The sequence below is a fragment of the Larimichthys crocea genome, unplaced genomic scaffold (assembly GCF_000972845.2).
Source record: "Larimichthys crocea isolate SSNF unplaced genomic scaffold, L_crocea_2.0 scaffold560, whole genome shotgun sequence".
Lineage (NCBI taxonomy): Eukaryota > Metazoa > Chordata > Actinopteri > Sciaenidae > Larimichthys > Larimichthys crocea.
Genome location: NW_020857324.1, coordinates 232,898 through 244,700, shown reverse-complemented (window position 1 = coordinate 244,700; position 11,803 = coordinate 232,898). Strand labels below are relative to the sequence as shown.

The 11,803-nt window shown below is 42.9% G+C and overlaps 1 protein-coding gene across 2 annotated transcripts; it reads left to right on the top strand.

Annotated features, from left to right (window-relative positions):
- The first annotated feature begins 5,091 nt into the window (after window positions 1-5,091).
- Window positions 5,092-9,307, top strand: LOC113745256 (ras-related protein Rab-39B-like). Of its 2 annotated transcripts, XM_027276778.1 has the most exons (4): window positions 5,092-5,522; window positions 6,683-6,953; window positions 7,743-7,931; window positions 9,100-9,307. In XM_027276778.1, the coding sequence occupies exons 1-3, from the start codon at window positions 5,308-5,310 to the stop codon at window positions 7,896-7,898; spliced, it is 642 nt and encodes a 213-aa protein (XP_027132579.1). In that variant the 5' UTR covers window positions 5,092-5,307; the 3' UTR covers window positions 7,899-7,931; window positions 9,100-9,307. The 2 variants fall into 2 exon arrangements, with proteins under 2 accessions (XP_027132579.1, XP_027132578.1); XM_027276777.1 differs by lacking the exon at window positions 9,100-9,307 and having other exon boundaries at window positions 5,093-5,522; window positions 7,743-9,065.
- The last annotated feature ends 2,496 nt before the right edge of the window (window positions 9,308-11,803 follow it).

Sequence of the window (11,803 nt, the reverse complement as noted above, 5' to 3'; positions counted from 1 at the left end):
GTTATTATCTTTAGCAGGTTAACATTAACATGTTAGCAATGATCATGTATTTCTCTTAGTGGCTAATGCTAATTAGCTTTAGCAGGTTAACATTAACATGTTAACAATGATCATGTATTTAATTCTTAGTGGCTAATGCTGATACATTAGCTGTTAAAATAACATGTTAGCAATGATCATGTATTTATTTTAGTGGCAAATGCTAATACCATGCATGTTAAACAAAACATGTTGCAATGATCATGTACTTAATTCCTAGTGGCTAATGTTATTAACATTAGCTGTTAACATTAACATGTTAGCAAGCATGTATTTAATTCTTCCTGGCTAATGCTCATTGCTAGCGCAGACGGCTAACAATTAACATTAACATGTTAGAATTAACATGTATTTAATTATTTGTGGCTAGTGCTATAACATTAGCATGTTACCATTAGCATATTAGCAAGTAGCATGTATTTGGTTATTCGTGGCTAATGCTTAATTGCTATGTGTGACGCGCTAGCAATTACCATTTGCAGTAATTTTAGCTTTTGCCGCTATGTTAACAGTTAGCATGTCTTTACAGCTAGTGCTAACGCGCTAGCTGCTCTGCTGTCTTTGGCGCGCTAACAATTAATTTACCATATTAACATTAGCAGTATTCTTAGTGACTAAAAATTATGGGCTAGCACTGACTGCTAGCACTTAACATTAGCATGTTAACATTAACAGGTATTTAATTCCTAGTGGCTAATACTAATTAGCTTTAGCAGGTTAACATTAACATGTTAACAATGACTGTATTTAATTCTTTGGCTAATAGGGATGTAACGCTACACTCAACTCAGACTCGATTCGAGTCACGATTTTTTGTTCCGATACGATTTTTTCACGATTTATTTAAAATAAATAAGCTACAGACAAATTATGACCAAATAAATTATTTTTTATTGTAGGAAAAAAATCTCTCTTTCAGAACTCTCAAACAGTTTGTGTTCTTATTGGGCTGCCAGCAAGCAGTGATCTGACATTACCTTTCAGCTTGAAGTATGAGCTAACTGAAAATAAAAAACAACAAGATGATAGCTCATTTACCCTTTAATGAGAGTCCCGGCCCCGGGAACGGCGAGGTCTGTCGCGTCGTGTGTGTGTGTGTGTGTTGTGTGTGTGTGTGTTTGTGTGTGAGGAGAGAGGAGAGAGAGAGAGAGCGAGAGAGACTGTGTGTGGTGTTTGTGGTTGTGTGTGTGTGTGTGTGTGTTTGTGGTGAGTGAGAAAGGAGAGAGAGAGAGAGAGAGAGACTGTGTGTGTGTGTGTGTGTGAGAGAGAGAGAGAGACTGTGTGTGTGTGTGTGTTTGTGTGTGAGAGAGAGAGAGAGAGGACTGTGTGGGTGTGTGGTGTTGTGTTTGTTGTGTGTGTGTTGTGTGTGGTGAGGAGAGAGAGGAGAGAGAGAGAGAGAGACAGGACTAATGTTAGCAGTTGCAGTCTCTTACAGCTAGCGCTAATGTGCTAGCTGCTCTGCTGTCTCTGTCGGCCATTTTACACAGACAAGTTCAATGAAGCCAATAACTGCTCAAATGGCCACTGGGCTGCTGCAACTGTTGTCAGTTTGGAACGCCAGTTGAAAATCCTGACAGAGAGAGAGAGGGAAAATGCTGAGAACAGTCCTCGAAGAGGAGGGCTCTATGGCCAAACCGTAATTCCAATCATTGAACCGACATAACTGGGGACATCGCGTGCCCTTCCTGATCGTTGTACATAGTTATTTTGTGTCGATAAATGAAGAAACTGTTTCCTCAAGAGCAGAGAGAGAAACGTTATTTCTGCCTTCCTTAGAAAATGTCCCTCCTATTTTAACATGGAGATGAATGCGGCTGGATGTGAGTACTCGATCAGTTGGCCTGTATGGAGCCCAAACTATAAAAGAGACAGCTTCAACAGTGTTATCGCTCGATCACCTCGAATTTTCCTACATTTGAGGATAATCTGTCTGTAGTGGGGCATTTGAGCCACAGGTAGTCGAATCCGTTTTATTTTTTCAATGATTTTCTCCTGCTCCTCACTCAAGCTGATGATGTCATCCACTCTAGCACAAACATTCCGCCACATACACACCCATTATAAACCCAGAATTTGACTAAAAACCTGCTCACTTTGAGCCTTGATAGTTTAAAAACGGAAAGCTGTCGATGAGTGTCGTGAATCCCTGAAGATAAGGGAGCATACCTCCGTTTTAAGTTCAAATGCAGTCTCTCGGTTAAAGTATGCCAGAGCAGTTCATTGTTGAAAATGTCTGTTGAAATGTACTTTTTTCAGGCCTCCCCAGTCATTCCCTATGGGAATTTTTCGCAGTTTTTCCAGAATAAATTCGCGAAAAACACGCGAATCTCTTAGAAAAGTAATAGCACTCGTTCGGTCAAGACGCACGTTTTGATATATAATTTGTTGGGGTCCTCTCACCGCTGCGGGCCGCATTCATGTTCGAAAAAGGGCGGAAAATGAATAATAATAATAATATTGCCATGAAACACGCAGAAGAACAATAGTTGACGAGTGTCGTAGGCACTTGTCACTAATAATAATATTGCCATGAAACACGCAGAAGAACAATGGTTGACGAGTGTCGTAGGCACTCGTCACTAATAAAGATTTGGATAACAATAGTGTCCTTTGGGCACCCACACCAATAATAAGCGCGGTGGATAACATATAGTGTGCGCCTTGCACGCACACTCAATAATAATAATAATAAGATCGGTGGATAACATATAGTGTGCGCCTTGCACGCACATTCAATAAGCGCGGTGGATAACATATAGTGTGCGCCTTGCAGGCACACTCAATAAGCCCAAGAGGTTTTAAAGAGTATGCTCTTTCAGGCACACTCAACTAGAAAAAATTCTGAAGAGTTTTGAATGTGCCTGATTCTGGCCCTGTCGCCCCCATACATTATTACTGACACTGCTCAGAAAATTCAGTACTAGTAAATTCCCGCAGAAATTTTGAGACTGACGAGTGGGCTGTTGCCAGGGGTCTGTATTCAAAAAGCACACCTCAAATAGTCATTTTTAACATGTTTGTTTAGACACAGGAGCTTACGTGCTAGCAATTAACATTAGCATGTTGGCATTACCATGTTAGCATTAGCATTTTAGAATTAGCATGTTAGCGCTGATGCGCTAGCAATGAACATTAGCATGTTAGCATTATCATGTTAACATTAACATGTCAGCATTACCATGTTAGCGCTGATGCACTAGCAGTTAACTTTAGCATGTTAGCATTAACATGTTAGCATTAACATGGTAGCATTAGCATGTTAGCGCTGATGCGCTAGCAATTAACATTAGCATGTTAACATTAACATGTTAGCGCTGATGCGCTAGCAATTATAATTAGCATGTTAACATTACCATGTTAGCATTAACATGTTAGCGTTAATGTGCTAGCAATTAACATTAGTATGTTAGCATTAACATGTTAGCATTAACATGTTAACATTAGCATGTTACTGCTGACGCGCTAGCAATTATCATTATCAGCATTAGCATGTTAACAGTAGCAATTAACATTAGCATGTTATCACAAGCATGTTAGCGCTGAGGCGCTGATGCGCTAGCAATTAATATTGGCATGTTAGCATTAGCATGTTAACATTAGCATGTTTACACTGATGCGCTAGCAATTACCATTAGCATGTTAACATTAGCATGTTTAGCATGAACATGTTAACAGTAGTATGTTAACATTAGCATGTTAGTATTAACATGTTAACATTAGCATGTTAACGCTGATGCGCTAGCAATTAACATTAGCATTATCAACATTAGCATGTTAACATTAGCATGTTAACGCTGATGCGGTGACGCGCTAGCAATTAACATTAGCATGTTAACATTAGCATGTTAATGGTGATGCGCTGACGTGCTAACAATTAACATTAGTATGTTGACATTAGCATGTATTTAATTTCCTAGTGGCTAATGTTAATTAACATTAGCATGTTAACATTATCATGTTTGCAATTAACATGTATTTAATTCCTAGTGGTTAATGTTAATTAGCATTAATTTTAGCACTGGTCGCTAATGTTAGCAAATAGTATGTTAGCGCTAGCTGCTCTGCTGTCTCTGCCATTTTAGACAGACAAGTTCAAATTGAGTGCCAAGAACTACTAAAATGGCCGCCGCTTGGCTTCTGCCTGCTGGCCCCTCCCCCCTCTCCTCCATCAAGCAGGCTGAGGTTGCCAAGCAACCAAGACCTAATCAGCAGCAGCTAATCTGCACCTGTTAAAATGTCAGTTAAAAATCCTGACAGAGACTGAGAGAAAATGCTGAGACCTTCCCTCGAAGAGGAAGGATTTCTGACCAAACCTTATTTCCAATCATTGAACCGGCTTAACCACAAGCAGGATGAGTCCTTCCTGATCGTCTACATAGTCGTTTCTGTCAATTTTTATGTCAATAAATGAAGAAATGTGCCCTTGGGAGCAAGAGAGAGAAACGTTACTTCTGCTTTCCTCCAGAAACTTTCCCGCCTTTTTAACATGGGAGTATATGAGGCTGAGGATGGGAGTTGCTGCCGCATATTTACGTGTCACGCCAAAACTATATATCTGACAGCTTTAGCAGGCGAATGTGAGTGAGACGACAAATTTTCCTACGTTTGTATGTATAAATCATGTCTGTAGCTGTGCATTTGAGGCCACAATCGCAGTATACAAATGTATTTTTCGACGACTTTTTCTCTCCTTCTCCACTCTGGCGATGACATCACGCACTCTAGCTCTGGATAGTTCTCACAATACACACCCATTCATTTTTTGGCATGGTATTTGGCGATTTTTCGGTATAACCGTTTGCCGAAACTCTTGGAAAAGTCATAGCACACCATTCCCGGCCGAGCCAGTCGTTTTGATACCTGTTTTGTGTGTGTGCGACAAAAACTCTGGGAGGAGTAGCGAACCGAAAAAAAACACGGAAGAAACGGAAAAATAGGCGGAAGAATAAGCCCGAGAGGTTTTAAAGAGTGTGCTCTTTCAGGCACACTCAATAAGCCCGAGAGGTTTTAAAGAGTGTGCTCCTTCAGGCACACTCAATAAAACATCAGATCAGGTCAGATCATGTTTTAGATTTCATCTTTTCTAGAGATCATTTCTGCAGTGGTTTTGTGAGACAAGCTATAATCTCTAGTCAGTCTACAAACTTTGTCTTGTTCCAAGGGCCAGGATTCTTTGTCATGTGACAGTAACCTCATTGTGTTTGAGTTTTGGATGACATTGACTGAGTGAATGATTTAATTTGTCACAGATTTTAATTTGGTTGAAACATGGAGGCGATATGGCTTTATCAGTTTCGACTGATCGTCATTGGAGATTCCACGGTTGGCAAGTCATGTCTCATCCGGAGGTTCACAGAGGGCCGTTTCGCCCAGGTGTCAGACCCAACCGTCGGGGTGGACTTCTTCTCCCGTCTAGTGGAGATTGAACCGGGCAAAAGGATTAAGTTACAGATCTGGGACACTGCAGGACAGGAGAGATTCAGGTAAAGATAAACCTAATTTCTCTTCAGCATTCACAAAATGGCATCATTACCTTTAGACAAAGGTCACACAGATCTCTGCCATCCATCCTACCTTAGTCTTATCCAGTCCTGTTGGATGTCTCCTCAGACGGGCATTAAACCCCATGAAAGCTCCAAAACCACTCTGTTGCTACCAACAAGTATTTTCACTGTGGCCAAAGCCTCATATAGTTCATTCCTCTGAGCTCCATTGCTGTCCAGAAAGCAGTGAGCCCCACTATTGCACTGGGTGACTTGTTTTGTTCCTTCATTAGGAGCACATTATTGGGTACTGTGCTGCTGTAAATAATCACTAGTGCAACAAATGTGCAGCTGAGATGATCCCAACAAATGCTCTCGTTAGTTAGTGTTTGTTAGTTAGTGTGTGCAACTCATTTAGGAAATGATTTAGCCTTTTTACAAAATCAAAGTGTATATTTCTTTACATTCATTTTAATTGGAACAAATGGGCTTGAAGTAAGAGCCACAGACAGCGTGGAGAGTACTGAAAGATAGACTGACACATTGATGGTTTTGGTCTTTTTGTGAGATTTGTTGACAATAATTCAAATACAGAATAGAACATGATTGGCATGCTTAAATATACCTTTTTTTGGGTAAACTGACCATTTTAGATTTAGTATTTAGAATTCTATTCATGAACAGGAAATTACATCAACAGCTCAGTTGATGAGCTGAAGAATTAGTCATCAAACTCAGAATCAGATTTATTGATGAGTAGGTAAAAGTAAGGATGGATCAGTGTGTTGCACATTCCACTCCCATCCATCATAATCCATCATGTATAACAGTCCCTTCTATTTACCACAGTCTTTCCCTAACCCTTACCCAGTGTTTAACTACACCTTAACCATATTTAATATACACTATATGTTTGTGTTGCGGTCAATAAATTCCATGAAAGGTCTAAAAGCAACAATCAGTATGTATCTTATCTCAGTACTTCACTAGTGTTTGTGTGGCTTTCAGCCTTTGTAATACAATAGAGGGATTAGAGGGGATAGATAGATAGATAGATAGATAGATAGATAGATAGATAGATAGATAGATAGATAGATAGATAGATAGATAGATAGATAGACTGCTAATTTTTGACTATTGGAGACTGTTTTTCCACACAGGTCTATCACCAGAGCTTACTACCGTAACTCTGTGGGCGGCCTCTTACTGTTCGACATCACAAACCGTCGTTCCTTCCAGAACGTGCATAACTGGCTGGAAGAAGCCCAGAGCCACGTCCAGCCGCACAGCATCATCTTCCTGCTGGTGGGTCACAAGTGCGACCTGGAGGCCCAGCGTCAGGTGATGCAGCAGGAGGCAGAGAAGCTGGCAGGGACCTTTGGGATGCGCTATGTGGAGACATCGGCACGCGACGCTATTAATGTGGAGAAGGTCAGGATGAGATTTGTCTTCATAGATACGTGATCACCTGTAATTCCTTCATTGTATTTGGCTTCAACACCAAAACTCTTTGAACAGAAGTGTTCATCAAACTCTGTTTTAAATACATCTCATGGCCCTGTCCACAGATAGAGCTTTAATCGTTGTCACAACTATACTTCCTGTAGCATGTACCTTGACATGACACCGTTCACCTAATTTGGATGTAAATACCCTCAAATTAAAGCTGAAAATCTACAGTTAAAGCACATCATGTTCATGGTGTATAGAGCCAAAAAGATTAGAATTGTGTCGATGTCCCAACATTTATGAACCTGACTATACCTGTGCACTGTTATGGACTGTACAAAAATGATTTCAGTTAGGAGGAGGGATACATTTTACTGTCTCACTTCCATTACAGCATTGTTATAATTTCATTTGGACCCTACACCTTACTGAGAGGGCTGATATCCATCATAATATGATTTGAAGTTCATTTATTTCATTTTTGAAAAAGTATTTCCACCTTTTACCACTAGAGGGAGGTTGCGTACTACCTCTGCACATAACATAGCTTGATGGTAACTGAACTTGATGTCATTTTCACAAAGCCTGTTAATTTCACTGAAGAAGTGGTAATTAGCAAATGTCAAAATGATGACAAATAACAATGATTTGCGTTCTGTTCTGGTTAAGAATAAAATGTCCCTAATTATCATTTTTAGCATTTTTCAGTCATTTTCAATTCTTTTATGATCCTCCACAATCTGATTGTGATTTTTGTTTCTTTTCCGTGAGGCATTTGTGGATCTTACGAGGGACATCTTTGAGCTGGTACGGAGCGGGGACATCAAGATCCAGGATGGCTGGGAAGGCGTCAAGAGTGGATTTGTTCCCAACACTGTCCATTCCTCCGAGGAGGTTGCCAAGGGCAGCCGGCAGTGTTTGTGCTGATTTACCCGTCTGCAGCATGCCATGTGACAGCTGGTAAAACTTCAGCAGACTCCGTCTGTAGGAGATCTCTCTTATCTCGGCCAGTTTTTTGGGACTCAGATATTTTCCTGCTCACTTTACTTCTATATAAGACATTGTTTTATCTGCTGGGTGGCTGCTTATGGTTCCACACTGAAGACATTTTGTTGATATTACTAACAGGCGTAAAAGCACAAGAAATATCCTAACCCCCTCACTGTTGTGTGTGCATGTGTGACTTTAATATAAGTCACTTTGGCCTTTCCTGATGTGTAAAGTTTAACTCCAGTGGCCAGTTATGTTGTTGGCGCACATCTCTTCAAGAGTACACAGTGCAGTCTTGTTATTTTACATCTGAATCAGTGAGGCCAAGACTAAGCCTCTTCCTTTTCATGCCTAATATTCCGAACATAGTGAATCTAAAGAGGGGTGAGGCAGAAAGAGATCTTCACTGATTGTACTGGACTACAAATCTAAGTGGCTTAACACATAAGTGGAGGGTGATGAAAGTGAACGCGAACTGAACCAAAGTTTCAGATACTGACTCTGTCCTGTTTGTTTCGTTAACTGTGACCTGCTGACGGCTGCTGCAGAAAGTTTGCACTGTGAACATTTGTTTGCTGACAGGACTGTAGCTGCTACTGCTGAGAGCCATTGTAACTTAGCTTGATCATATGGAACCCAGGTCATGTTTACTTTTGTTAACTGGTGAGAACAGTTCAAACATCAAAGAGACTCCAAAGTGTTAAATATGAAATAAATACAAAATAAAAAATAAATAAAAAGCTCGAAATAAACTGACTAAATTTTGTAAGATATAAAAAGTGAACCAACAGTAAAATAATTCAAGAAATCAGTCGTTCATATTATTTTCATAACAGAATTTATTAGAGGTATTTTTATTTTTAAATGTCTTTTTCAAATGTGAGGGGCAGATGAAAGTATCACTGTCATGAACAATCTCTATGAAATAAATGGCAGTATTATGAGATGAAAACTTAAAACCCTTGGAAAAAGATGAAATAACATTTAATGATCATTTCTGAAACTATTCACAAAAATATTATTGTATTCATGTAGTAATTTACTACTTAATAATGAGACATTTTGGGTGAAAATGAGTTATATCAAATAAAAGATGCCAGGGAACCTCGTCTCGTTCTTCTTCTCCCGCTTTATCCAGATTCGGGTCGCGGGGTCAGCAGCTTCAGCAGGGAGGCCCAGACTTCCCTCTCCCCGGCCACTTCGTCCAGCTCTCCCAGGGGGACCCCAAGGCGTTCCCAGGCCAGCCGAGAGACATAGTCCCTCCAGCGTGTCCTGGGTCTTCCCCGGGGCCGCCTCCAGAGGGACGTGCCCAGAACATCTCACCAGGAAGACGTCCAGGAGGCATCCTCATGAGACGCACGAGCCACCTTAACTGGTTCCTCTCAATGCGGAGGAGCAGCGGTTCTACTCTGAGCTCCTCGCGGATGGCCAAGCTTCTCACCCTATCTCTAAGGGAGAGCCCAGCCACCCTGCGAAGGAAGCTCATTTCGGCCGCTGGTATTCGCGATCTAATTCTTTCGGTCACTACCCAAAGCTCGTGACCATAGGTGAGGGTAGGAATGTAGATTGACTGGTAAATCTTCTTCACCACGACGGACCGGTGCAGAGTCCGCATCACTGCAGAAGCCGCACTGATCCGCTGGTCAATCTCCCGTTCCATCCTTCCCTCACTCGTGAACAAGAACCCGAGATACTTGAACTCCTCCACTTGAGGCAGGATCTCATCCCCGACCCGGAGGCTGCACTCCACCCTTTTCCGGCTGAGAACCATGGCCTCGGATTTGGAGGTGCTGATTCTTATCCCAGCCGCTTCACACTCGGCTGCAAACCGCTCCAGAGAGAGCTGAAGGTCACGCTCCGATGAAGCCAACAGGACTAGATCATCCGCAAAAAGCAGCAACCCAATCCTGAGGCCACCGAACCGCAGCCCCTCAACGCCCTGGCTGCGCCTAGAAATTCTGTCCATAAAGGTTATGAACAGAACCGGTGACAAAGGGCAGCCCTGGCGGAGTCCAACTCCCATGGGAAACAGGTCCGACTTACTGCCGGCAATGCGTACCAAGCTCTGGCATCGAGAGTACAGGGACTGGATAGCCCGTATTAATGGGTCCGGAACCCCATACTCCCGGAGCCCCCTCCACAGGACTCCCCGAGGGACACGGTCGAACACCTTCTCCAGGTTCACAAAGCACATGTAGACTCGTTGGGCGAACTCCCATGCACCCTCTAGGACCACGCTAAGGGTAGAGCTGGACCACAATTTCACGACCAGGACGAAAACCACACTGCTCCTCCTGGATCCGAGGTTCGACAATCTTGCGGACCACCTTCCGGTCCCCCTTTTTGAAGAGGGGAACCACCACCCCAGACTGCCAGTCCAGAGGCACTGCCCCCGATGTCCACGCAATCTTGCAGAGACGTGTCAGCTAAGACAGCCCCACAACATCCAGAGCCTTGAGGAACTCCGGGCGGACCTCATCCACCTCCGGGGCCTTGCCACCTCAGCGACCTCAGCCCCAGAGATGGGCACTGGGGTGAACCCCAACGTACAGGCCTGGGGGGAAACAAGCATTCCCACCCCCGCTCTGTACCTCTCACCGGGGGCAACTCCAGAGTGGTAGAGCATCCAACCCCTCTCAAGGAAACTGGTTCCGGAGCCCACGCTGTGCGTCGAGGCGAGCCCTACTATATCTAGCCAGTACCTCCCAACCTCACGCACCAGCTCAGGCTCCTTCCCCGCCAGAGAGGTGACGTTCCACACCCCCAGAACCAGCTTCTGCAACCGGGGGTCGGACCGCCAGGGTCCCCGCCTCCGACTGCCGCCCAACTCTCCTTGCACATGCCCCCTGTGACCCCTCCCATGGGTGGTGGGGCCATGTAAAGGGGGGCTCATGTCACCCTTTCGGGCAAGACCCGACCACCAGGCGCTCGCCAACGAGCCCCACCCCCAGGCCTGGCTCCGGGGGGGGGCCCCGGTGGCCCACGTCTGGGCAAGGGAAACTCGGCTCCTTGGATATACATTTCATCAGGGGGGTTGAGCTGCGCTTTGTCTGGTCCCTCACCTAGGACCTGATTGCCTTGGAACTTGAAATCAGTCCAGAGTTATTTATTTAAAAGAACAGAAAAGACTCACACTGAACAACAAACTGTTCAGAGGTAAAAACATAAGTGAACCGAAAGGAAAGAAAAATATGTTATATATTGTTCATTAAGTATATAGCTACCAACATTTATTAAGTTTTAATATTGAAGATTGAATTCAATATAAAAAAAAGGTCAGGTCATGTTTTTCTTTTTAAAGTTTTTATTTTCATTGAATTGATTGAGGTGTCCTGTGATGAACTGCTGACTGGTGACGGTATGCCCGCCTCTCACCCAGTCAGCTGGGATAGAGTCCAGCTCACAGTGACCCTGATGAGGAGAAGAGGTTACAGATAATGGATGGATGATGAATTGATTTAGTATTGAACACTTTGGGCCTCTGTACGTTCGGAAACTAATCTAATGAGTTTGTTTAAATCCCCTCCAAAAGTGTTGGAAACAGTGAGGCCAGTTCCTTTATTTTTGCTGTAGACTGAAAACATTTGGGTTTGACATCAAAAGATGAATATGAGACAAAAGATCAACATTTCAGCTTTTATTTCCCGTTATTTACATCGTGATCTGATACACAATGTAGAAGATAGAACCTTTTGATTGAACCCACCCATTTTTCATGTGAGCAAAAGTATTGGAACAGATAGATTTAAAATAGATTAAAGTGATTAAAAACCTAATATTTAGTTGCAATTCCTTTGCTTGCAAAAACTGCATCAAGTCTGTGATTCACTGACATCACCAAA

Bases quoted from the DNA above. Each gene is read 5' to 3' on its own strand.
- LOC113745256 (XM_027276778.1), top strand. From the start codon at position 5,308: ATGGAGGCGATATGGCTTTATCAGTTTCGACTGATCGTCATTGGAGAT. The intron at 5,523-6,682 runs GTAAAGATAAAC...TTTTCCACACAG, and splicing joins GCAGGACAGGAGAGATTCAG to GTCTATCACCAGAGCTTACT. The intron at 6,954-7,742 runs GTCAGGATGAGA...CTTTTCCGTGAG, and splicing joins ACGCTATTAATGTGGAGAAG to GCATTTGTGGATCTTACGAG.